The 27,909-nt window shown below is 47.8% G+C and overlaps 1 protein-coding gene across 3 annotated transcripts; it reads right to left on the reverse strand.

The window, feature by feature from the left end:
- Nucleotides 1–972: 972 nt before the first annotated feature.
- Nucleotides 973–26,386, reverse strand: LOC146026794 (zeta-crystallin-like). Of its 3 annotated transcripts, none has more exons than XM_083157767.1 (9): nucleotides 26,235–26,386; nucleotides 24,787–24,907; nucleotides 9,055–9,207; nucleotides 6,875–7,038; nucleotides 6,320–6,371; nucleotides 4,307–4,456; nucleotides 3,718–3,819; nucleotides 2,548–2,643; nucleotides 973–1,317 (listed from the first exon to the last, which is right to left on the reverse strand). In XM_083157767.1, exons 2-9 carry the CDS (start codon nucleotides 24,895–24,897, stop codon nucleotides 1,156–1,158), a joined length of 990 nt encoding a protein of 329 aa, XP_083013893.1. In that variant the 5' UTR covers nucleotides 24,898–24,907; nucleotides 26,235–26,386; the 3' UTR covers nucleotides 973–1,155. The 3 variants fall into 3 exon arrangements, with proteins under 3 accessions (XP_083013893.1, XP_083013892.1, XP_083013894.1); XM_083157766.1 differs by having other exon boundaries at nucleotides 26,232–26,383; XM_083157768.1 differs by having other exon boundaries at nucleotides 26,228–26,371.
- Between the last annotated feature and the right edge of the window lie 1,523 nt (nucleotides 26,387–27,909).

The following is a 27,909-nucleotide window of genomic DNA, read 5'->3' on the forward strand; positions in this document are numbered from 1 at the left end:
TTTATTTTTACACTGCAATATAGATATCAGTTTGAAGTACACCCCCCACCCAAATCTAACTCTCTCTGCACCTGTTACATCTCCCCTCCTGCAGTGCACATGGTTTTGTTCATTAGAGAGTGATTGTGCCTTTCCAAGTGAATCAGAATCCCCCCCCCCCAAGTCCTGGCATTTTACCTTAAAATAGGGATTTTGTCCAACTTTGTACCTGCTCATTAGGGGGTGAACAGAAATCCCCTTTTATCCTACTGTATGTTAAACGATGGCATATCCTTTTTTGCAAACAATTTAATAGCCACGATTTTCTGAGCTGTTCACAGATGGGTTACCGCTGCTTACAGAATACCCCTCTTACTTTTGGGGGGAGAATAAAATAGCTATCTACTATCTATCTATAATATATCTAACTACTCCTCAATGCTATGAGGTGAAGTACCACCACTGACCACTAGAGGCCACTCAACTGACCAAATGACTCCTTTGTGTGCTAAAAGATGTCATAACAGAAAGTGAAAGCAATTTTTGCAGGGACACTGATCTGTGTCAAACTTGCTGGATATGAAGAGAGAGAGCTGGGAAGACAGAGATTGGAGGGAGGAGCAGATAGGGACTGGGGGTGGGGTGGAGAGTTTGTGGCCTAAAAACTGTCACAGCTCAAAGTGAAAGTAAAAACGGTCGCAGCTCAAAGTGACAGTACGTTGCAGAAGCCGTCATTTTGACTAGTGACTATATATTAGCAGTTATCTGTCATATACACAGTACTAGCTAGGTGTCGCTCTGTGTAAAGAAGACCCATACTGTATATATATGTTTATTTACAGTTGAACGCAGTCAGCAGATGTCGACACAATGCAGAGGCTGGCTGTGCAATAAATAATGGCGAATACGGACGTGTCACAACCATTTACAGGCGTGTGTCAGTCTACAGGAGCAATCCAGTAACGTACAGATAATGACAAACCAGCTCACATCTTAAGGATAGATTGTAATTTATTCTATATAATTAGCATTTACTAAGTGATCCCAGTGAGGTAATCGTTCATTAGAAGAGATTGTCGTCCTGACGCCGGATTCCTTCCTCCAGTTCCAGCGTTTATATAGTGCCGTGTTATTTATATTACTAACCGCCACCACAGCGGCCCTCGGCCCGTGTTATCACAGCACAAAGACCATCTTGCCGGTGGCCCCACTGCTCTGTATGATGTCCTCATGGGCCTGAGGGGCATTCTCCAGGGGATACTCCGGGCCAATCAGCGGCTTCAGCCAGCCAGCCTCCATGCCCCCAAACAGCACTGCCCCCGCCTCCTTCCAGTCCTCCTGAAGCCAGAAATGTCATTATCATATCGTCATCATCCTCTTAGAACCATCATCCTCTCCAGAACTACAAGGACCACGCAGACCCATGACAGCTCTCCACCCTCTCCCTGGTGTCTCCCAAATCCCGAAGGTCAGTCAGCTTAATGTATGGGTAATGTATAGGAGCCGACTGACAAAGCCACACACATACTGCAAATGGGGACTTCCATTTGATTTAAAGGAGGAACAAGCCGGAGACATCTCAGTAGAATAGACGCGTCCCGCAGCTACCTGCGACCAATGTCACAAGCTGGAAATCAATACCGCGACCACCAGCGGCAATGTTCCATGGATGGTTAGCTGAAGAAGCCTCAGTTTAGGCAGATGACTAATGGAAAAGGACTCTGCGAGGGAAGGAGGTCTGCATGGTGGCCCCCTCCCAGAAAACAAGGGCGCCAAGTTCCTGTTTCCAGAAAACAAAGGGCCTCCCCCCCGCCCCTTCTCCACCCCTTAAATGCTAATGCCTGTCAATCAGGCAATGGCAGAGGGGAACTATGGGTGACATAACAAGGAAGAACGATCTATGTGGTATAGAGGCCTGATGGTCGGGATTCCGATGGTCAGTATACGGACATCGGAATCCACACTACCAGTACTACGACAGGGGCGTAAGTGCAAAGAAACCCCTTTGGGCTCGCCACAGGTTCCATTCTTCCTCTATTGGGGGGAATAAAACCTCTGAGACGACTTTTAGGAATTTAACAGTAGGAATTCAGATATCGGCATACTCTCCCTTGAGATATATATATATATATATATATATATATCAGGGTTGCTGACTTTTACAGTCGCCTCTCCGGGAGAACCCTGTGGAGAGGCGACTGTAAGCAGCACTTCTGGGGGCGGGGCAATCATCGGTCCCTGCTCCCAGTAATGCAAATCCCGCAATTCCCAAGTCTCCGTTGAGGGGGCAGGGCTAAATAGTGCAATTTGCATATTTAGCCCCGCCTCCTCCACCGAAAAGCCACGAATCGCAGCAATTTAAAGCTATGTCCCCGGGGAAATGCGTGTGATCCACTGGTATCCGGGAGGGTTGGCCACTTTTCCGAGGGGCCCGGGAGGGGGACACGATTTTCGGGATCCTCCCAGCCATTCCGGGAGGGTAGGCAACCCTGATAAATATATATATATATTTATGTATTATTACCTTAGTACATATAGATCATTACCACAGTATATAACTATCCTTACCTTAGTTGACCTGAGCACCATCACTCCGATTATACTGGATTCTTTGACAAATGTATCTCTGGGGTTTATTTCTATAGGACCTCTGCAGCCAATAACCTGGGGTAGATGAGGGAATTACTTCCTCAATGTAAAGAGCACTTATTAGAATAAATATATAAAATGCAGAGAAGAAAGGGAAGGGGTGGTGGGGGGGGGGGGGGGGTAATATAAGGAGTAAGGGCCAAATTCAGACATTATCACAGAATCCAAGACCATGGCCCTTATTCTGGTTGGTGCGGTAATGTCCACGTGCGGTCGGTCCGCCGATGTTTAGTGTCTGCGCATGTGCGAGGCGGACGCACGTCCAAATTCTGCATGAAATGTGTACACTACGAACAGGGGGTGGAGAGGGGCGTGAAGGGCTGTTTGGGCTCATTACCATATGTTTACACCCCGCGTTTCATGGGCGTTCCCATGCAAACGCTGGGCGTACGTATGGTAATGCGGTCGTGACGCACGTGTAGGGGGCGGACATATGACATTGCCGGATGTCAGCTGCCCGCCCAGATCCCTGCTTTTGCACGGAGAAATGCCCGTGTGGTCTGAGGTTGCGGGAGCTGCCTGGCCACTCGGTCCTGCGACCATCGAATGATGGGGGAGGTTCCCTGAGATGGAGGAGGCGTATACATGAGAAATACACGTGCGGTCCATTCGGACAGCTTCTTACCGCATTCGGACGGAGTGAGCGATCCGTACGAAAGGCGGGGTTTAGGACGCACGGTCCTGCCGCATTTTCGGCTCCGTCCGCACAGACCAGAATAAGGCCCCATATGGGTGAGGGTCTGAACGCACGCTGCCTGCACTGTTAGCAACCATAGGAGAGACATGAGACAAGGACTGTGCAGGAAACAGGGATTGTACAAGGAAGAAGATATAACGGGATGTAACTACAGCATTTAAGTTCAGGAGAAGTCAGTGCTGTGGCCGATGTGGCTGTATGAGAGGACAGACAGCGACACCAACTGACAAAAGTGGGGATTGCACCAGTAAAACAGGGCCAAACCATCCAATCAATTTCAAAGACGAGTGACAGTTTGTAGCCGATTGGTTGCTTTGAGCTATGACTACATCACATAGAATATGTATGAGATCAGGTGGGGAGTGGTATAAGGGGTCATTGCTGGCACTTACCATAACTCTGCCTTTAGGTGACAGCAGTTTCAGGTCATTACTGAGGTTGACATTGGACAACATCTCCAATATAATATTAACTCCGTCTCCTCCGGCGGCCTCCTGGACATGAGAACAGGACAGGTTTAGCTGCATCATCTGACTGCTCATTACATTAAGGGCCTGATTCACGTTGCCTCGCGACACAGTGTAAATTTTCTGCTTAGCGAGCCACCTGCCCCAGCTGGCATTGGCCCGTCTGCATTCATTTTCCTGGGCTCGCCCACCGTTTTTGTGGGCATGCCCAGGAAACGCTGAGGGGGGGGGGGGGGGATTTAATAGAATGAGAGACTCAGAAAGTGAGTGATTTAGTAAGAAACCTCCATTTATTTTTAAAGCGGCAATCATTTACACCAGTTTGGTTTTGCAGTGTAAATGATTGCCGCTTTAAAAAAAACTGGAGATTTCTTAGCAAATCACTCACTTTCTGAATCTCTCATCCTATTAAATTTCACCCTGGGTGTCCATGCGACAACCCCCTGCCCCCCCCCCCCCTCTTGGCGATTGCTGATTGCCCTTAAGACGGTCTAGAAGACGGGAAGGACGTTACCTGGATCTTCTCAATGTAATCGGTCTCTCTGTGGTTGAACGCTTTGTGGGCCCCATTTTGCAAGACTAGGTTTAGCCCCTCGGTGGTCCCGGCTGTACCGAACACCTTAAAGCCATAGGCTCTGGCAATCTGACAGGCTGCAATCCCCACCTATAGGGAGAGAGGACAGAGGTGAAGCGCACAAGTCAACGGATGAAGTAATTCTGTGTGACTGGCATGAATGGGAAATATTCCCTGTGCAGGGAGGCGTCATAATGATATAAGTGATCCAATCATCATTATTATCCGTTCCTCCAGTGTTTCCGGTCAGCGCGCTCTCCTCCTCCTGCCGCCACGCAAATTTATTGCCAACAACTTCTAATTGGAACGTCTGACATGACAACCACTTTATCATCAAATGCTATTACGTCAGTACACATTCACATAGAACTTCTTATACGAAGATCTGTACACACTATGGGGGCTGGAGCAGAGTTCAATATAATCCTTTTTCATGCCAGTGTGGCCAGAAACCCAAGATGGAGACTGCTGTAAGTGATCGCCGTCATGCCGCGGTGGCGTCTCTAAATGCATCACCTGGTGCAGAGGCAACAGTTTTATATGTATTGTCATGTAATGAATCTGTGTGCTGCAGCCAGGAACACATCCGATGGCAGCAGAGCGGTAATGGATAAAGGTAATGGTGAGAGCCCCAGAACTACCCAGCTTACAGGAGGGGGAGCCCAGAGAACGTGATTAAGTGGTTCCAGGTGCCAGTGTAGGAGCCTGTGAGATGCAGTTCCAGGTGCCAGTGTAGGAGCCTAAGAGAAGTGGTTCCAGGTGCCAGTGTAGGAGCCTAGGAGAAGCGGTTCCAGGTTCCTACATAGGAGCCTGAGAGAAGCGGTTCCAGATGCCAGTGTAGGAGCCTGGGAGAAGCAGTTCCAGGTGCCAGTGTAGGAGCCTAAGAGAAGTGGTTCCAGGTGCCAGTGTAGGAGCCTGAGAGAAGCGGTTCCAGGTGCCTACATAGGAGCCGAAGAGAAGCAGTTCCAGGTGCCATCATAGGATCTGAGAGAAGTGGTTCCAGGTGCCACCATAGGAGCCTAGGAAAAGCGGTTCCAGGTGCCAACATAGGAGCATGAGAGAAGCAGTTCCAGATGCCAGTGTAGGAGCCTGAGAGAAGCGGTTCCAGGTGCCTACATAGGAGCCTGAGAGAAGCGGTTCCAGGTGCCTACATAGGAGCCTGAGAGAAGCGGTTCCAGGTGCCTACATAGGAGCCGAAGAGAAGCAGTTCCAGGTGCCATCATAGGAGCATGAGAGAAGCGGTTCCAGGTGCCTACATAGAAGCGGTTCCAGTCAGTGTAGGAGACTAGAAATAGCGGTTCCAAGTGCCAGCGTAAGGAACTTGGGAGAAGTAGTTCCAGCATAGGAGCTTGGGAGAAGCGGCTCTAGGTGCCAGTGTAGGAGCTAGGGAGAAGCGGTTCTAGGTGCCAGTGTAGGAGCCTGGTGGTGGTAGCAAGTTACTTGTCCACTGTGCTGTGGGTGGAGTCAGACACAGGCGGTTACTGAGGGTGAGATGGTTCCCTAACAGTGGTGAAATAAGCCTACTCAGGTTACTCCTGGGCAGGTATCTACCTGTCATGGACTAAAATCTGTGATTGCCTGGCAGAGAGAAGTGATCCAGCCACAACAATATCTCCGGGTCACATCGCCGCCATCTCCGCCATTGTACATCTCTTGAGAAGTCTGTTGTCAGATGAAAACCTTTGCATAATAGATCTGGAACAATCTGCACTTCTGACGATAATGATGGCGATGACGGGATGCAAGTTATGAATTTTCTAATTAGCGTTCCTTGCTGAATTAGGCTCTTAGTCCTACGCACATAGCTCTGATGGCGGTACAGCAAACTAGATTTCAACTCTGCATCAGACCCTAAAACTCTGCAGGTTCCTGTCTGCTACAGAATATAATAACAATGTTATTATGTGCCAATAATGGATAAAGCGACAGAGGTCACAATGAGGTGATACTTACTCCACCGCTGGCACCGTGCACCAGAACCACCTCCCCAGATCTGCCGTGCCCTCTATAAATCCAAGAGACAAAAAAGAGAGTAACATAACAATATATGTATCATGTACACAGGGCCTAATTCATCTTGGGTTGGATTTTGGGGAATCCCTGCAAAACTGCAACTTGTGGAGGCAGGGGTCCATCTAGCACAGGGCTGGGCAACAGCGGCCCTCCAGATGGCCGCTGTTGATGGCCACTGCAAGGCATGTTGCCTTGCATCAGTTTCAGCATGGTCACATAGCAAAACTAATGCAAAGCATCCTGGGATGTGTAGTTCATTAACATCTGGAGGGCAATCTTTAGGCAATCAAGCTGAACAGCCAAATAAGACACTGTATATACACACAGCTAGTCTATAATATATAAGTCTAGTGTCCGTGTGTCTCCGAAACTCTGCCATCTGTTGGCAGCAAGTGAAACTACATCTACTAGCTTTCGAAGCATTAGCTCCGAGCCGGCTTACTAGTCCATAATATTTTCCATAGAACAAAGCAAACAGACATTCATATAACTGACTTGGTAAAGAGCGCCCGGTAGGCGGTGAAGTACGGAATAGACAGGGCCGCTCCTTGTTTGAAGTTCAGCTTCTCATGTAGAGGGAAAACGGTATCCTCAGCCGCCACGGCGTACTCTGCGTACCCGCCTGTAATGGTCGCCGTGGTGAACACGCGATCGCCTTTCTGTGCAACATCAGATGAATACAATATTGAAAACATGTTTACACTTAACTACATCCAGTTCCTCCCAAATTATTTCATCTTTGTCCCGTTCTCATCTTAATTACTGTAATCTGCTCATTACTGGCCTGTCTCTCAGTATATTCTTTACTAAGTGGTCTACTGGCACCCTGTCCTTAGAATTAAATTCATCTCCAAAACCCTAAACCATCAATACCTCCCATAGTCTGATTCCTACATATACCCTCACCTTCTCACTTCACCCTTCCAACGAAGGCCAACTCTTGCCTTCCTGGCCTTGAAAAAGCTCACTGCGAAACGCGCATCGGTGTTTCACGTGAGCGGAGGGAATACTGGGTCATAATATTGAATGTGATCATTGTATTTTGAATGTGTATTCTACTTGCTTAAGTGGTGCGCTTCGTCCGCTACTGCAAGCCGCAGCAGTCTGCCATTCCGAACTTCATGACGGCACCCGCCGTCACAGGCTTCAGTGCGGATAAGAATACGCTGTGGTGCTAATTTGACATCACACAGCAGAGTACAGAAGCACACTATATCCGGCTGCGGTCATCACTTGATTATAGGACGTACAGTCCTTTAAGTATTATCAGCGCACTAGGAACAGTGTACCTGTATTACACTTGGCAACAAGGTGACAAAATCGGTCAGGATGCTGCCCGCTGTTAGTCTCCCAACGACATATCTTATCTAATTGTGTGGTGGATTTAGGGAAACAGTTCCCATCACATATTAACCACCACCTCCATTCAATATGGGCTACTGTGTTACTGACAGTTGGTGAAGGTTGCAGGTGTCACAATACCATTCAGTTGTAATCGGCATGCACCACACATTCTTATAACACTCATTGTGACCAGACCTAATGTACCACCACCGCCACGTCAGGAATGTTATTTTCTTTTTAGAAACTGTCTTTTTTAGTCTATCTATGTTGTATGTCTGTTTTTATTCTCGCAGTATTTTAAAACTTTAATAATAAAAGTTAATTTTTATTTATTTTTCTCTTTCTTGTGCACCGTACAAAAGACTTTCTCTTGTTTCCCTGATTTGCTCTCCTATTGTCTTGCGGTAGCTGACCCCGATATTATATATACTTTATTCTGATACTGATAAGGAGGTAACCTAAACCCAGTTAATAGAATTGAATTGACTTTCCAGTGCGATTGATTACTCTCTCTTACAACTTCTTCCCTATCAGTTCGTCCTATATCTGACTCCAGGATCTCTTCCATGCTGCTGAAATAATCTGGGATGCAATCCCACGTTCCATGAGATGCTCAGTCAACCTTTCCTCCGTCAACTGTCCAATCAAACCTCATCTCTTTACCACCCCTCCACCTAATTCTCCGGCCTCTACAGTAGCCAAGTGCACTCCCCTCTCCCCATTTGTGTCCACCCACGGGCCCTTTTCAATATAAGATCTTGCGAGCAGGATCTGTAGAATGCATCAGTTAGAAATGAATGCAGCATACGCGAGTTAGTAATAACTACACCTGTACACCAGCTAGGTGGTCTGTAAAACATGAACGGTTGGTAGATCATGAGGACCAGTTTAGTCACCCCTAATCTAAACAAAATTATAATTTACATTGATATTGAGGACACCTGAAAGCCAGGATTTAATTTAGGATTAGGTATAATACAAAGGGTCTGTTCCTTTGCAGGCAAGAATCAGGTTTGGGGGACTTCTAAGGATTTGGCCAACCAAACAGAAATCCTGATTTCTTGTAGTTTAGGATGCAGGACACAGTTCCTCCTCTCATGATTTAAATCTACTTAATTGCTAATCCCTAATTAGTACCAATTAATATAAAATAAAGCTACAATTTTGTCGGAACTTTACTCAGACTCCTGCAGGTGTCTTCCTCAGCTAAATCCATCTCAACATCTGTTCTACAGAGTTTAAATAAAGAATTCTTGTGTGGTGACCACTGAGTTGCTCACCGCTTGCTGCCATATAGTACCCTGATCACAAGCACAACATGTATCAGTTACCTTTAATGAGGTCACATTTTTCCCAACGACATCCACAACGCCTGCGGTGTCAGAGCCAGGAGTGTATGGCAGGTTTGGCTTTATGGCATGACCCCCCGATCGGATGTAAGTCTCCAACGGATTCACCCCACACGCGTGAATGCGGATTAAAACCTTGAAGTAAAGCAGAAGCGAGTGCGATGGTTAGGACAGAAGGAACCAGAATTATATCTTTGGTTGGGAGCTGAAGACGGAACAGGAGCCTGGTAGAACCAGACATTAAATGCCCTACCGGAACAGTAATCCCTGCATGGTTCTAGACAGAGGACTTCTCGGTCCCTACAGATGAAATAGACTACACACATGGACAATACAACAGAAGACGGAGCACAGCTGGAGTAGTGCCCCCTACACTCTTTACAGGTTAAGTATCCCTTATCCAAAATGCTCGGGACCAGGAGATTTTTGGATAACGGATTGTTCCGTATTTCGGAATATTTTTTTATTTCATTGATGTATCTTGAGGTATCTTGCATTTATGTTGTACGTATACATCAAACACATGAAATAAACAGAAATATATTTTATTTGTGCATAAAACAAGGTTTCAAAACATGAAACAAAGTTTGTGTACTATCTCAGGCACTGAATTTAAGTTCCAAGCAATCATTGTCTTGCACATATATAGTGCCAGTTACATATCATGTCCTCAGTGCTGCTGTTACAGATGTCCCCAGTAAATTTTTAGCAAAAAAAAAAATTTTTGTTCACTTTCTGGAATGTATGGTTTTCGAAATACTTCAGATAACGGATATTCGGATACGGGATACTCAACCTGTATTAATTAATTCCGGCAATGCCAATTTCCGTTGTCATCTTATGCTTAATCCAATTATGCATACACCAATCAAGCAACACCTACCTATGGCAGGCCTAAAATAACCCATCAGTATTCATTCTGAAACCCTTCACTTTTCAAAACCTGTGCACTTCCTCACTCTTGCCCAGGATTTTGCTCTCTGCTTTGGTGCTTTTGGTCTGTAGTTTTGAACAGAGATACAGACCAGTCTGTGATAGAACCATCACACCTATCCTTGCGCATCAATCCCTATTTCCCTATAGATTGTAAGCTGGCGAGCAGGACCGTCTTACCCTTTTGACTGCCTTAAATACCCAGTTTGTGTTATCCCTGTTTACAACTGTTAAGCGCAACAGAACATTCTGCGCTGTATAAGAAGCTGTTAATAAATAATAAGTTGCTTTGTGGTATGACTGGCTATGCGTTCATAGATGTGGCAGTCCAGATTGGCGTTGGTGGGTGATACACAATGCATTGGCATCGCCTGCTCGGTGCCCAGTGATGACGGGTGCACACACCTGTGCACTTTGGATGTTATATTAGGTATGTTATGCCCACATTCTCTTAAACAAAGTCTGAGCGACTGACACTTCGAGCAGAAATACCTTGTGTGGTTTTGGAATCTCTGTTGGAAGACCAGCGAGTGCCGCCTGGTGCTAGTGGATGCGCTTGGTACCAGTTTACCCTTGAGGGCACCAGGACAGGTATCATCAGTACCAGCAGAGTGCCCGCTGTTTTCTGCTTTCTTGTATTGCCAGATGAACTTACATCAGTTTGCTTGGATTGCACAGCACCTCTAAACATTCATTGTGACTTGTGTAGCAGGAACCTTTTTTGGAACATAAGTGTGTGTGTTAGTTATAAAGGGGAAAGCTTGCCAATAGATTGGCTTTGTGTATTTGTTTTATTTATGCTGATTTAAGGACACCGTAGACTATGCACATGTACATTACAACAGACCACGGGCCTAATTCAGATAGCAGGGCACATTTTGTTTGCAAATGGACAAAGCCATGCTGCAGGTGGGGCAGATGCAACATGTGCAGGGCCAAAGAGCAAAGAAAAACTGTGAAAAACTGTGTATTTCTTGCTTAAAATTTAAAGAAAAATTAGACAGTTTGCTACTTTATTATCAGTTATTATCTCTTATATATTTGGCTACATCTGTCACTCAAAGTGTGTCTGAAGCTGTAACGCTGGGTGGAGCCTCTGACTCACATGACTGACTCACATGACTGACTCACATGACAGAAAACCAGCCCAGTGAGCCCACAGTGCCAGACACCCTCTGCCTCTCCATGTTACACAGCAAAGACACAGCTACTCACCAGACACACCAGGTGAGCGCCCCACACCTCCATACCTCCCAACATGACCCTCTCCAGGAAGGACAGAATGCTCTGTTTGTGGACTTCCATCTTAATTTATGATTGTCATCACCTGTTTTAAACAGGGTAATTGATAAGAAAGGTGTTTAAGCACAGGTGATGGTAATCCATAAATTAAGAAGAAAGTTCAGAAACAGAGCAATGTATCCCTCCTGGAGAGGGTTATGTTGTTAGGTATGCACCTCCCCCCCCCCCCCCCTATTCACGGCAACCCCACGATTAAATGGCACATGTAAAACACTGACATGGCTATGGTCGACAATGAAAAAGGTTGACATGAGTTTTTGAAGATTTATTTTTCACTTTTTCAATGTTTTCATATTCATTCTCATGTGTCGACGGACACCATTGAAGTGCCACACTTATGTCAACATTTACATGTGTTGACCTTTCTATGTTGATTTTTTCTTGTGGCGATTCGCGGCACCCCCCGGCGACCCCCCTCCCGCGATTCGCAGCACACCCCCCTCAATTCGCGGCGACTCCCGCGATTTGCGGCCCCACCCCGTGACACCCCGCGACCCCCCCTCCCACGATTTGCGCCAACCCCCCGGGCCCCCCCTCCCGCGGTTCGCGGTACCCCCACCCCCCGCGACCACCCCTACCGCGATTCCCCACCCCTGACCCCCCCTCCTGTCATTGCGGCAAACCCCCCGCCCCCGCGACTCACCCTCCCACGATTCACTGCAACCCCCCGCGTCCCCCCTCCCACGATTCGCGGCACCCGCACCCCCCCGCGACCCCCCCTCCCGCAATTCACGGCATCCACCCACGACCCCTCCTCCCGTGATTCGCGGACACCCCTCACCTCCTCCCTCCCCCCCACCCCCGCTCGCGATTCACGGCAACCCCAGGATTAAATGGCACATGCAAAACACTGACACGGCTATGGCCGACAATGAAAAAGGTTGACATGAGTTTTTGAAGATTTATTTTTCTTTTTTGAATGTTTTCATATATTTGGCTACATCTGTCACTCAAAGTGTGTCTGAAGCTGTAACGCTGGGTGGAGCCTCTGACTCAAATGACAGAGAACCAGCCCAGTGAGCCTACAGTGCCAGACACACCCTCTGCCTCTCCATGTTACACAGAAAAGACACAGCTACTCACCAGACACACCAGGTGAGCGCCCCACACCTCCATACCTCCCAACATGACCCTCTCCAGGAGGGACAGAATGCTCTGTTTGTGGACTTCCATCTTAATATATGATTGTCATCACCTGTTTTAAACAGGGTAATTGATAAGAAAGGTGTTTAAGCACAGGTGATGGTAATCCATAAATTAAGAAGAAAGTCCAGAAACAGAGCAATGTATCCCTCCTGGAGAGGGTCATGTTGGGAGGTATGCACCTCCCCCCCCCCCTATTCACGGCAACCCCACGATTAAATGGCACATGTAAAACACTGACATGGCTATGGTCGACAATGAAAAAGGTTGACATGAGTTTTTGAAGATTTATTTTTCACTTTTTCAATGTTTTCATATTCATTCTCATGTGTCGACATGGACACCAATGAAGTGCCACACTTATGTCAACATTTACATGTGTTGACCTTTCTATGTTGATTTATTATTGTGGCGATTCGCGGCACCCCCCGGCGACCCCCCTCCCGCGATTCGCAGCACACCCCCTGCAATTCGCGGCGACTCCCGAGATTTGCGGCCCCAACCCGTGACACCCCGCGACCCCCCCTCCCACGATTTGCGCCAACCCCCCGGGCCCCCCTCCCGCGGTTCGCGGTACCCCCACCCCCCGCGACCCCCCCTACCGCGATTCCCCACCCCTGACTCCCCCTCCTGTCATTGCGGCAAATCCCCCGCCCCCGCGACTCACCCTCCCACGATTCACTGCAATCCCCCGCGTCCCCCCTCCCACGATTCGCGGCACCCACACCCCCCCGCGACCCCCCCTCCCGCAATTCACGTCATCCACCCACGACCCCTCCTCCCGTGATTCGCGGACACCCCTCACCTCCTCCCTCCCCCCCACCCCCGCTCGCGATTCACGGCAACCCCAGGATTAAATGGCACATGCAAAACACTGACACGGCTATGGTCGACAATGAAAAAGGTTGACATGAGTTTTTGAAGATTTATTTTTCTTTTTTGAATGTTTTCATATTCATTCTCATGTGTTGACATGGACACCAATGAAGTGCCACACTTATGTCAACATTTACATGTGTTGACCTTTCTGTGTTGATTTTTTCTTGAAGCAATTTTTTTCCAGTGACAACTATGTGCACGTCAACCTAGACGTCATCAACCAATTCTTTGTATAATATATTACACCTGTTCTGTTTTACTGTAGGTGTTTTAAGTCAGATCTTTTACTGCTACTATTACTGTTTATGTAAATGCATTCTGAATGACAGCAACATCCTACCATCCTTCTACAAGAATATATAACCAACTAGGTGATTCATCGCGCCCCATGCCCCCCTCTCCCACAATTCACGGACCCCCCCGTGCACCCCCCCTCCCACGATTCACGCCCCCCTCCCACCATTTACATCACACCCCGCACACCCCCCCCCGCAATTCGCAACCCCCCCCCCCCACCCGCAATTCACGCCCCCTCCCACGCTTTGCAGACCCCCGCCCTCTCCCGCGATTCGCGGACACATGCGCCCCTCCCTCCCTTGATTCACGGCACCCCCCGCGCCCCTCCCACAATTCTCGGCACCCCTAAGCCCCTCTTTAGTCCCCCGTGTACTCACACACCCCTATCACTACCCAGCTTCCTGCTCTCCTGAACCGTAACTTCCATCACTGGGGAGTCGCTGACGCTGTTGTGCCCACATGCCCCTATCATGCCTCATAGCCCAGCCTCCTGCTCTCATGGACACTAACTCCCACCCAGTAGGAGGAGACACTGACTCAGGGCCACCATCCTGTATTCCTGTACTGCCACACTGGACCCTCACCCACTGGCAGAAGCTGCACAGTATCTCCCACCCTCCTCTTTAGTCCCCCTTATGCCCACACACCCCTATCACTACCCAGCCTCCTGTTTTCCTGTGTTGTGACCTCCGCCAGTGGGGAGCCGCTGACTCAAAAACACCCTACTATACTATTGCACACACACACACCTAAACAACATGCACACACAGCCCCCCCCCCCCCACACCCACAAATGTCACTGTACCATCCACACTATCAATGTACATCTTACTCTGTAACCGCTTTTTAATTAAACAATACAATACACACCCCCTTCCACATCATATGCTCTCTATTTAACACATTTCACCTATAACTCAAGTTGCAATACAGGCATCTGTCATACAATTCTAACCATCTTTCTCATATACAAATGTTCACAAATTAAGGGGGCGCAGCCCCTTACGACGGTGTGAAGAGCGCCCGTAGGGCGCGATGAATCACCTAGTATATTGTTATTTATATAGCACACATTCTCTGTAGCACTTTACAGATAGTATTTGGCCATTCACATCAGTTATATGATGTTACTGTCACAAATTACGAAGACCCAGATTTTTAGGATCTAAAAAACTAAAATTCATTTTTTTTCAATCCATGTTGTAAGATGTTAAAGGTTTTAAATATTTCAGTTCAGGAATTTGTGCATTGTATGAAAATAAAACACAATCCTGCAATATATCCTCATGTCCGAACCATCGTGCCTTTATTAAGGCCCATACACACTAGAAGATTTTCATTTCAAAAGACTTTGCCAAAATCTCTAAAAGATATATCTTCTACCAAAGTAGGGCGTACACACTGAGCTACTTTCCCCAAAGAGCAAAAGATTTTCAGGAGGCGAAAGACTTTGCTGAAAATCTATCATTAGAAAAACTATTTACATAATGGGCGGGGTTTGAATTCCAAGGGTGGGAGCAGAGGCCACCAATGTTAAAAAAAATATACAGGAGGCGGTAACATAGACATTGCTGGCCTGCGATGTATATACTGTACATCGCTGGCCAGTGATGTATACGTTAGTGGATCCACTGGCCACCAATGTTAAAAAAAAACATGAGCCAGTAACGTATACATCGCTGGCACAGGCCAGCGATGTATACGTTACACGCACCACTGCCCACCAATGTTATGCTGGCGTGCGTCAGCGATGTATACGTTATTGGCTCATTTCTTAACATTGGTGGGCAGTGGCGCTGGTAACGTTTTACACCAGTGATGTATAGGTTAGCGGCTCATTGTTTTTTACATTGGGGGCAGTGGCACTAGTAACATATACATCAGTGGCAGTGTGATGCTGCTCTTGACCTCTGCAGTGGCACACCAGCGGACGGACGGAGCAGCAGGGCGGGTGAGTGACTACGGCAAGGAGCGGGGGGAGGGAACAGTGTAGCGGCACCTGTGGCTAACTGGATGGGGGAGCAGGACAGGGGGAGGGAGGGTGCAATTGCCACAGCACCTTTAACGGGAGAGCAGGACAGGGGACAGAGGGAGGGAGCAGGGGGAGGGAGGCTGGGCTAGCAGCGTTTCATCTTTGGGCCATCATCAAGCCGGCGCATACACACTGAATGATGATGGTTCCAAAACGAACCATCATCGTCAGGCATTCTGACACACACACCCTTTGCAGGGCCGAATTCCCTTAAAATTGCTCGCACCCCATGGAGGTGCGGAGCACTTTTAAGCGAATTCGGCCCGACGTAAAGTGCGCCCGGTGTAGTGATGATTCATACTTGCAAGTCATCCGTAACAATCGGGACTAATAGGGTCGACCACAAAGTAGCTAAATCATTTTTAGATAAAATAGGACTGTTCAGACATTTAATAAATATCACCCTCCATTAAAAAAATATAATTGGACTATTACTTCATTTTTCAGTTTGAAAGAGACATAGCAAATAATGAACTTCCATGATTATTATTTTCCCTCGAATGAAAATAACAACAAGGACAGCTGAGAAGCGGCCAACACTGGGCAGTATATTAGGAAGAACAATGGAAACTTCATAGTGTATTTCATACCAATAAAAACCAATATATAAATATAGCATGTATATCTACTCTATGATGTATATGCTAGAACATACCGGGCTGTTATACACACATGCCTGAGTGCTGCCCTGAGAGCAGTGTTCCCTCTAAGCTGTGCGCACGTGCGCGCGCACACAACTCGACGAGCATGCGCACAGACATTACAACAGAGCGCACAAAGCAGCAGTGGTCAACTTTTTGCAGTTTTGGACTCAATTAATGTGTGTTTCACCATTAACTACGTTGTGTGCTGTGTTTTGAATGTTTAAATATTTAATATCATTTTGAAGTAAAGTTAACACAAATGCTGAACGTCATTTTCCAGTTATATATAAGTGACGCACAAAAATGTTAATTTCCTTCCAAAGTTGCACAGCCAAAATCTTTTGCCGCACACAGCCTTTATAAAATTAGAGGGAACATTGCCTGGGAGTCACAGGTGACAAGCGCAGCAGACCGCGGATCAGTGTCACAGAGCGATTGCGGAGGAGTACACTGGGGAGATACATGCTGGATAATGGGCAGTGCACCTGTGTGTCCGCCGCCGCCGGGCCAATGATACAGATGTGACGCCTGTGGCTAACTGGACTGGAGTGTGATGCTGCTCTTGACACCTCCGCAGCGGCACACCAGCGGACGGACGGAGCAGCAGGGGGGTGAGTGACTATGGCAAGGAGCGGGGGGAGGGAACAACTTAGCCTGTGGCTAACTGGACTGGAGAGCAGGACGGGGAGGGAGCGGAGGGTGCAATTGCCACAGCCACTTTGACAGGAGAGCAGGACAGGGGAGGGACAGAGGGAGGGAGCAGGGGGAGGGTTGCTGGGCTGGGAGCGTTTCATCTTTGGCACATCATCGAGCTGGCACATACACACTGAGCGATGATGGTTCCAAAAAGAACCATCATCGTCAGGCATGCTGGTTTTACCAGGAGATGAAAGACCTTCCTAGCGATGATGCGGGAGCGCGCGTCATCGCTAGTTGGGGATCTCTGGCCCATACACACTAGGCGATTTTCAGCTGAAAATCATCAAGTGTGTATGGGCCTTTACAGATTTGCTGTGGTGTCACTTACACCTTCCACACCTGGTGTGACGGACACTAAAAAGTTATTGTGGCTTCACGGGGTGTGGTGCGGCTACATGGGAGGCACATGGGTAAGTGTACAAACGGTACTTGTGTAGTTTCACGGCGCCACCTTACGATACACTATTAGCGTAGGCCAACAGCATCCTAGCGTAGTCAGCGTAGTGTCCCGCCATGCTTCGGGCTCGTTTTACACGTGTGCTCACCACACTTTATAAAATCGACTCCACGCCGATGTGGAAAGGGGACAGGTCGGAAGAATGCGTACCGCGTCCGTTCGCCGCGCCACGGGCTGGAATGGATAGTGGGGGAACAAAAGTCACACCTGTCATGTCAGGCAGGTTAAAATTGGTCAATGGTTCCCACACAATGTAACAACGCTGACTGACTATGATAACTGTGTAACGCTGACTGACTACGCTAACTGCGTACGTAACGCTGACCGACTACGCTAACTGCGTAACGCTGACGACTACGCTAACTGCGTAACGCTGACCGACTACGCTAACTGCGTATAGCTGACCGACTACGCTAACTGCGTAACGCTGACTGACTGCGCTAACTGCGTAACGCTGACCGACTACGCTAACTGCGTAACGCTGACCGACTACGCTAACTACTACGCTAACTGCGTAACGCTGACCGACTACGCTAACTGCGTAACGCTGACCGACTACGCTAACTGCGTAACGCTGACCGACTACGCTAACTGCGTAACGCTGACCGACTACGCTAACTGCGTAACGCTGACCGACTACGCTAACTGCGTAACGCTGACCGACTACGCTAACTGCGTAACGCTGACGACTACGCTAACTGCGTAACGCTGACCGACTACGCTAACTGCGTAATGCTGACCGACTACGCTAAATGCGTAACGCTGACCGACTACGCTAAATGCGTAACGCTGACCGACTACGCTAACTGCGTAACGCTGACTGACTACGCTGACGACTACGCTAACTACTACGCTAACTGCGTAACGCTGACCGACTACGCTAACTGCGTAACGCTGACCGACTACGCTAACTGCGTAACGCTGACCGACTACGCTAACTGCGTAACGCTGACCGACTACGCTAACTGCGTAACGCTGACGACTACGCTAACTGCGTAATGCTGACCGACTACGCTAAATGCGTAACGCTGACCGACTACGCTAACTGCGTAACGCTGACCGACTACGCTAACTGACTGCGCTAACTGCATAACGCTGACTGACTGCGCTAACTGCATAAGCTCCGGTTAGGTGCGAAAGTACACACAGTCGCAGACGCGCGCTGACTACGCTGGCTGTAGGAATACGACGCTGTTGCTGACAGGGACGCTGACTAAGCTGATGCTGACAGGGACACTACGCTGACTACGTAAGTGGCGCTGTGGAACTACACAAGTAGCGTACTGACCTCCAGCTCTCTGGGCGATGCTTGCTGCCACTGCAGTGCCGTCTTCTACAGTGTGACATTATGTGCAGCACTCGGCTCTTGTCACTGAGCAGGATATGGTTATTTTGGGTCACCCTTCAGCGGGTGAAACTCGGCTGCAGCCCGCACCCACCTTGTGATGACACTGCAGATGTGTCCTGTTATTGCCTTGCAGCGTTTACTGCTGTGCTGCTTACAGTCTGCAGCAAGGCTGTAAAAGGAAACCACTGTATATATGAATTACATCTGAAAGCGACTTATTGCACGCACTTCCACAGTACATTTATATAAAATTTCAACTTGAGTAACAGAATTAGGGTCCTGTTAGATTCTAATAGTCATAATAGGTCATATTAGGTACTAACGCCCAGATTAGGGGGGAGATTCTCTAAGCTAAAAATGCGGTAAAAACCCGGTTATCTGGGTTTTTACCGCATTTTGGGATGCACTAAGCATCCCCCACCGGGTTTCCGCAGTGGGGGGCATCGCCAGAAAAATCTGGCGATGCCCCATAGAAGCCTATTGGCTTCTACAACATCCCGCAACGCCCCCCCCGCACGGCCCCCGCCGCCCCGCATCGGCCCCTCACCTGTGTCTCACCCTCACCTGTGTCCGGGCAGCACAGAGCTGTGCTGCCCGGACCTGTGACCTCCTCCCTGCACTGATCCTCTTCCGGCTGCAGGGCGGAGGAGAGCCGGGCGCAGCAGCAGCGGCGCTGGGTGTGTGAGTGAGGGAGGAGCCGCCGGGACCTGCTGGGACCCGGCGACTCTCACCGCAAAGGACAGCTCTTAACGCAAGAGCTGTCCTTTGTTATAATTATCGCATATGTTAGAACATATGCGATAATTATAATTGCGATGGGCGGCGAAGGGGGGGGCGGAGATTTTTAGAGAATCTCCCCCTATGTCATTACAAGTCCTGTAGAAATTAAAGGTCCATACACCCTGGGCGAAAATGCCCAGCGTGTATGGACAGCGATGATCGCGTTCATCGCTGGAGGGAAAGTCGCTCAGTGCATACACACTGAACAGCTTTCCCCCTGCCCGGCACCAACGAAGGGGGGAGGGCGGCTTCGCATAGTGCAGCGCTATGCAAAGCAGTCTTCAAAGCCGCTCATCTGCTGGTATTACCAACAGATGAGCAGCTTTCCCGGTGATGATGCGGGAGCGCGCAGCAGCGCTCACAGCTCACTACCGGCCCATACACACTGGGCGGCATTGAGCTGAAAGCTGCTCAAACATGCTGTATTGAGCGACTATTAGCTCAAAGTCGCCCAGTGTGTATGGGCCTTAAGAATGTTATTCCCTGTACATAAGACATAATTTTTCAAGTGTAATGGGAAAGGATAGGAATAGGTTAGATCCCAAGAATCCTGGGTTTCCAAATTACCAGAGAAAGAAAATAAACATTCCTAGAGGTTTCCGGATCAGAAACCTTCCTACGATAGGTAGGAATAATCCAGAATTTTGTAGGCGATGTGTCGCTGTTTTAAACAAGAACACGGTCCAATAAATTCAACAGATTTGAAACTGACCAATCAAGTGGTTTGACTTCCAAGGGCGATAAGCAATTAGCAGTGGCTTCTCCGCTAATAGGTTTGGCCAAAGCTATCCTATTAGCCCCAATGTCGTCATTCCTTCTCCCGGTACCCGCTGTTACTGGGTATTATGCTTTATAACCCCCCATAAGCAGACACAGGATCCCCCCAATCCCATGTATTTTCACCTTATCGCGTGTCCATTTTGGGCCGATAAAAACTGCCACTAATTGATACAGCGATAACGACCATTGTTCATTAATTGCGATATCTGCCCCGTTTTTATTGGCTGAAAATACATTGGTTCTAATAGAATAGACAGAGGGAGCGGCAAAGCGCTGTTACAACAGGAACACGTGATTGTGAATCTCTCAAGTAGAACGATCTCTGAAGTTGAGAGAAAGGTCTTAAATAAAGGACGTCATTTGTTCCCACTTGTAGTTTCATCAGTTTAATTGGAAAACCGACCTTTGTAAGTTTAATAGATCGTTAACGTTGCGTCTTCTGAAAGGGATAGTGCCTTAACCTTCAAAGGTTCTATTCAATTTAAATTTGATCCCCAAACCTATAACTCATCCTTTAAGAGTTTTATAAGCCTCTTTGATCATCAGGCTATGAAAACAAATAAAAAACAACAAAAGAATCCAACATAACCTTCCCAAAGATGAATTTGCAGCTATACAAGTTTTACTCAAAGACTGATATATAGAAATACTCCTGGCAAATACGGACAGTGCCATCTTTCCCATTTGGCTTAATGGACAGTTTTCCACCACAATGGGGAAGACGTCACTGCCCCAGGTAGCTGCTGCGGCTGCAGGTGGCGGGGATCCGGGCAGCGGCGGCTGGGAGCTTGTAGCGCTTTTTTACGGGCAAGAAGCGCTGCTGATTTTGAAAAGACTGGCCGGACGCTCAGCCAATCAGCATCCGGCCAGTCTTTTCAAATTCAGCAGCGCTTCACAGCCTGGCAAATAGTGCTACAAGCGAGGTCAGCCTGGACTGACTTTTCACTTTAACATTGTCCCCCGAATTCTGGGCGGGCACTGATGTCATGTGACCTTTACAAGATTATCGAGTCATGTTGGCCTCAAGGACTGGATAATCCTTGAGGCACCCTGGATCATCAGAATTTTTTTCATGGCACCCCTAGGATTAATGTTTCTTATTGATACATTTAGAAAAAAAAAAGAGTAAATTGAGTATATAGTTACTCATTGTTATATATAGTTATATATAGTTACTCATCGTTCGTACAACTAGTCAACGATTGACTACCACCAGTGCTGGTGGTAGCCAATTAGAATTAACCATAAATAATTAGCATTTATTCATGGGCCACCAGCCTGAGGCAGTCCTGCAAGTGTCCTGAGGCACCCCAGGGTGCCACGGCACACAGTTTGGGAACCACTGAGTTAGTCCATAGTGACATATTTTTGGCTGATTTGTTAACGCTGTGTGGGTTGTACCACCTGCAGGTATATGGAAACCAGTTCCGATACAGTTCGCCCGCATTTAGGAAACAGAATTCCTACCAAATTTATGCAAACTGATGTAAGTTAATTTGGCAGAAGTTTCAGTCGGTCAGACTTTTGACGCAGCAGTCCAGAGTGGGGTTCTCAGCTGGTACAGTCCAATGGAGGTGCCTGCCTGTTGTGGGAGACCGGTGACTGCCACCTTGTGCTAGTGAATGAGTTTGGTACAAGTTTTCCCCCCCAGAGGGCACAAGGCAAATATCAGTGGGGTTACGGCTGTTTTTTGCTTTTATATAATTTATTTTTATTTTACTTTTTTTGTCACAAAATATACTGGGGGAAGTGAAGGGTGACATTAGGTGCATATTGGTTGGATCTCAGGTGAGCTGGGATGTCTCTGGCACATATTCCAAACAGCAGTGGTTGCCAATCAGAACGTTTGGTAGAGCAGGTATCATTTCCCCTCCAATGTCATTGTTGTAATTTCCCCTCCAATAAAATCCCAGTCTCACCTGCAGCAATTAAAATGCAAGAGGTGGGGGGCGTGGCTTGGACGGCCGGGTGAGCGGACGACTTCTCCTGCAGCTCCCAGCTACAGATATCCTGCTGCCCATCCTGTAAACTTTTGCGTTTACCTGGCCAACTGCGGAGGTAGGGGAAACCCCCTGCAACACTCCTGGCACTTGGGATCCGGGGTACGGACGCCCGCTGCTGTGTTTTCAGCTCTGCTGCTGTGTGGCTCTTGGACGGAGGCCGCGTGCCGGCGCCATCTTGCTGCTGCGGCAGCCACATCTCACAGAGGATACGCTCCGGAGAGCCACTCTCCTTATATCTCCTGCCCGGGTAGACTACTGGATACTCTACTGGTCAACCGCATCGCTCCTGCTGACATCCCGCTGTGCCTGGCATCTTGTGCTACCCAGGAATAAGCAAGGTCCAGTCGTTTAGCATTGCTTTAAGGTGGAGGCTGTGGCCATTTTGACCTGTGTGAATCAAGCATTATTTCCCACCTTCTACTATTTACACTTTGATGTTTTGGTGGCGGGTGGTGTGCTAGCCACCACTCTTCTGCCTTTGCTTTATATCAGTAATATTTTCTGACTGTTTTACATCATTGATGCTTTGTTCCTTGCATCAAATACTTAAGGCCATTAATGCCTCTACCCAGAGGATAATTGCCGCATTTGGGGAGGTGGAGACTACATCTAAAAATCCTGCAACTGGCACCAATGTAACATACATGGATCAGTCCTGCCAGGAGGAGTTGGTCCCCTTTACCCCCTGTTATGGCACAAGCCCCTGTTATTGGGATGTACCTCCAGATCACTCCTATTGAATGTACCATTGGTGCACCAAATGATGGAGATGTGATCACCTTTCTACCTGCAATGACCCTGCGTTCTGTGTACGATGGGAATCCGCTTTTTTACAAGACTTCACCAGGATTGCTGATCTACTGTCGCTTCACTTGTGAAAACCATGAGATGGCCGCGTTGCTTCCAATAATACTACCTCTGTTTAAGTTGACTAATCTGGTATCTTTAATTTTCAAATACGCTGAACGCTCCGATATATATTCTGGTCTCTATGGGGATGGAACTGGCACTATATTTATCCCATACCAAAATGCTAGCAGATGGCCAGATTGATGTAATACTCCATTTACCTAAGGAGGTGACTCTTTCTAATTGTGCTCACTATACATTACTTTATGTTGTTTTACATAACCATATCCTGTTATGATTTTATTTTATTTTATATGTATGCTACAATACATTCTGCTGCTTTCTATTTTACATATTTGTGACTATATAACAATAGGGTGTGCACAGCTGACTTAGGGGGGTATTCAATGTCAGGGTCACGGCAGTCGAGCTTGCTCGCCCGCCGTGACCCAGTCCCGTTCTCGGTCAGCTCGACCGAGAACACGCAGGCGGGATTCAATGTCCCGCCTGCCGGGGAGCGAAAAGGGGGCGTGGCCGCGAGTTGCGGCCGGGAAGAGGAGAGCTGCAGCCGGCAGCTCGTCACTTCCCGGCAGAACGAGCCCGACAGCTAGTGATGTTGGGCTCGTTCTGCCGAGATACCCTGCTCAATGCTGTCGGGGAAGACAGCATTGAATAGGGCCCGGTGGGCATCTCCCCGATGGGAGGTGCTCGCCGGAGATTGAATATCCCCCTCTGGCGGGAGAGTCGCTTATCCCAGTTCTGGATCATTTATGTTTGATTTTTTGTTTTTCGCACCGTCCTATTACATCCAGTTTCTAGAAATTATTTATCCCATTTCTGCTACTTCACGCAGTAAAATATATTCTGTTCTTTATGCCCCTGGTAGTTCTCCTTTCAATATCCTTTATTTTGGGGGGATAGTATGGGTGGGATAGTTGATAGGTGGGGGGGGGTGTCTAGGGTGGGAGGGATAAGTTAGGTTTTTTGGGCTACAGTAGCTGCTTTCGCCAGGTAAGGGCCACTAACTTTCTCTCCTCAGTGGTTATTGTTAGTGTAGGATTAGTGGGGTACGGTTACAGGGAATAAAGTACACCTAAGTTGGGGGTGGGTAGTACAGGGTGGGGGGTTTTATGGGTTTTTTGTTTTGTTAGTTGAGGGTAGGTTATAGTGGCTGGATGTCTAATATTCTTTTGTATTGTGTGCTTGTTGTGATATGAGAATCTCTTTACAATCATATTGGCTGCAAAACGGTCATATGTGCCAACTGTGATACGTGGGACTTTGTCGCTATATACCCTCCTTGAAATTGTCTGCCCGAATGGCGCCTTCGGGTATTGACCTTACTTATGTATTGCAATACACCATGGTAAACTGATAATCCTGCTAACAGGCACACTTTTGATCTGTATCTGTTTTCATATGCATAATTTTAAAGTACGATGTATCTTTCTCACATATGCACACTGTCATAACCAGTGCGTCCAGCTGCTTTGTTTATGTTTATTGGTATTGCCAAAACTGTCAATAAAAATTACTGAATTAAAAAAAAAAATGCAAGAGGTCTGTACCTGGTTATCTCCTGGGGACGGCAGTGGGACATCTGTAAAGAGTTTAAGAACATCAGGTTTCCCGAATTCCAGCACCCGGATAGCGCGCATGACTCTTCCCAGCGACGCCATGTTACTTTATCTGCAATAACACACGTTATAAATATATATTAAAATAGGGTCTGGAGCATATATTCCTTACGTAACAGTCTGTCCACACAGGAACCTTCTGAAGGGGTCACTTATCCAGCGACAGCAAGATGGATACAAAGGGGTCAAAGGACTAGGTGCGCACAATTCCAGCCCCTCCTCATTGGGGTAATTTACTAAAATGTTTTTGAATAGGGCTCCAAACTTAGTAAATTTACCCCTTTGAGAGCGCGATAAACAAAATACAGGGTTGGTGACGGCATTCTGTTCCACCCACAAAAGGTACCAGGCGAGGCAGCCATCTTGGGCACTCCATGTATGATTTCCCTGGATGGCATAAGTCACACCTAGAAGAGTTGACACAAAATGGCTTGTTGCAGCGTAGAAATGCTAGGCGTAGGGACCCAGAATGACTGTCGGGTCCATATATTCTCCATCCTAACCAGGAGCGTACCAGGCAGCCATGTTGGGCGCACTACAGAGGTGACACAGGTGGGATATAAGCCATACAAGGACCCAAGGCATGTGTGGGAAGACGAACACGTGTGTAGTAATACGGGATACCCTGTTTTAGTAGTTACAGCGGTGGCAGCCGTGTCAGACGCTGCAGACTGGTCATACTGAGCGAGTAAGCATTGCATGGCTCTTCATTAATAAGGATGGCTGATGTGGAATATGTTGTAAATGTAGTAAAATAGTAAAAACGTTTAATTTTAATTATATGTTTAACACAATTATTTAATTTATACAAAGCATATTTAATGCATATATTCTACGGTCCTTAGCGCAATCTATTCCCCCATCACCCATTAAGTTACACGATAAGCCATGTATTTAAAATAAAGCATGTCCCAGTGAAAATTGAGGTTATCTGTAATATTAATTACAGGAACACAGAAAGAGTCACAATGTGCCTGGGTTTAATGTAATATCAAACTATTGCTGCACCCACCTCCTGCAGGGGATCATCAGGGGCAGCTGCACTCAGCGCTGGGTGGTTATAGGGTGGCTGCACTTCTGTATGCAAACATAGGTAGTGTGGTACTACAAGTTTCAGCATGAACTGACAGCTGGGATATATATATATATATAATATATATATATATATATATATATATATATATAATCAGTTACAGGATTGCTGCATTCCTGAATGCAACCATATATCGTGTGGGAATACAAGTCTCAGCATGCACCGAGAACCTGATACATGATGGCAGGATTTGCGGCACTGAAACCCTGCTCTGTAACATATAATCATCACTGATACATTTATATAATAACAATAAGCAAAGCAATGTTACTGTGCTACCTACGACCTGTCAGCGCCAGGAGTAGGACCCCGTCCTCTGCTCAGCTGCTGCACGTGCAGGTAGGTAGGTACCCGGGCACCAGGGGGCGTGTCACTCACTGACATGTGTGATCTTCAGGATACATCGCCGCCATGTTTGTGTTGGGAAAGACCGACTGCTGCTGTACGGTTACGGCTATACAGTGCCAGTACTCAATATGGCCGCCGGTGTCAGTGGAAAGAAGGTTAAATATGCTCGCATAATGATAGGCTGTAAGCGGCCCAAGTTAGCTAATATAAGCAGAGCCCTGTATCACACACGGCTCTGCTCCTGCACGTCACACTCACTGTGTGATGTCATTAGGGAAGATAATTATCAACTGATGAACTTTTATTAACAAGTTATTGGCGCCATTGCAAAGCACACAGTACCATACCTCCCAACATGACCTATGGACACACAATGCTCTGTTTCTGGACTCTTCTAAATTTATGATTACCATCACCTGTTTTAAACAGGATAATTGATAACAATAGTGTTTCACCACAGGTGTGATAGCAATCATAACTTAAGGGGGAAGTCCAGGTACAGAAGCATTAATGTGTCCCACCTGGAGAGGGTCATGTTAGGACAGCACATTAGGGATGGCCATTGTTGCCGTTTCCAACGATGGCATTTCTGAAACTGGCCATCGATAGTGCTAAACTATGCAATAGATGACCATCGATATTTTTACATATCGATGGTCATCCATTGTGTTTGATTGATTGGCCTGTAAGCCAATCAAAACATGGGGGCGGGGCTTCGCGGGTGTTGGGCGCGGAGCTATTGTCCGTGTCCCGGCACTTTGAAGAAAACATCGTTTTGCTGTTCCATCGATGGAGGGGAACCATCTGGTTCTTCCCAATAGATGGCAAAAGTATTCAACATCGGCCATGAAATTGATGATTTTGAATCATCAATGGTCGATGGCCATCCTTAGACAGCATACCCTCCAACATGACCAGTGGCATTCAGTACACAATGCTCTGTTCCTGGACTTCCCTCTTAATGTATGAGTGCTGTCACCTGTGTGGAACTAGGTAATTGACGAGAAGGGTGTTTCAACTCAGGTGACGGCACTCATACATTAAGAGGGAAGTCCAGGAACAGAGCATTGTGTACCGAATGCAATGGGTCATGTTGGAGGGTATGGGTCTAAGAGGTATGAGCATGGTTATAAGGAGTCATGTTGCTGCATTCATCTCATCTGTACCCTCAGGCGGGTGTACCGTCAGACCCGGGGGACTCTCCCTCAGGTGGGTGTACTGTCAGACCCGGGGGACTCTCCCTCAGGTGGGTGTACTGTCAGACCCGGGGGAATCTCCCTCAGGTGTACTGTCACTACGGGGCACTCTACCTCAGGCGGGTGTACTGTACTGTCAGACCCTGGGGACTCTCCCTCAGGTGGGTGTACTGTCAGACCCGGGGGACTCTCCCTTAGGTGGGTGTACCATCAGACCCGGGGGACTCTCCCTCAGGTGGGTGTACCGTCAGACCCGGGGGACTCTCCCTCAGGTGGGTGTACTGTCAGACCCGGGGGAATCTCCCTCAGGTGTACCGTCACACCCGGGGCACTCTCCCTCAGGCGGGTGTACTGTACTGTCAGACCCTGGGGACTCTCCCTCAGGTGGGTGTACTGTCAGACCCGGGGGACTCTCCC

The sequence above is a fragment of the Crinia signifera genome, chromosome 8, assembly GCF_055691185.1.
Source record: "Crinia signifera chromosome 8, ASM5569118v1, whole genome shotgun sequence".
NCBI classification, from domain to species: domain Eukaryota; kingdom Metazoa; phylum Chordata; class Amphibia; order Anura; family Myobatrachidae; genus Crinia; species Crinia signifera.

Bases quoted from the DNA above. Each gene is read 5' to 3' on its own strand.
- LOC146026794 (XM_083157767.1), bottom strand. From the start codon at position 24,897: ATGGCGTCGCTGGGAAGAGTCATGCGCGCTATCCGGGTGCTGGAATTC. The intron at 7,039-9,054 runs GTAACTGATACA...GATGTTGCACAG, and splicing joins AAAATGTGACCTCATTAAAG to AAAGGCGATCGCGTGTTCAC. The intron at 1,318-2,547 runs GTAAGGATAGTT...TTCTGGCTTCAG, and splicing joins TGGTGCTCAGGTCAACTAAG to GAGGACTGGAAGGAGGCGGG.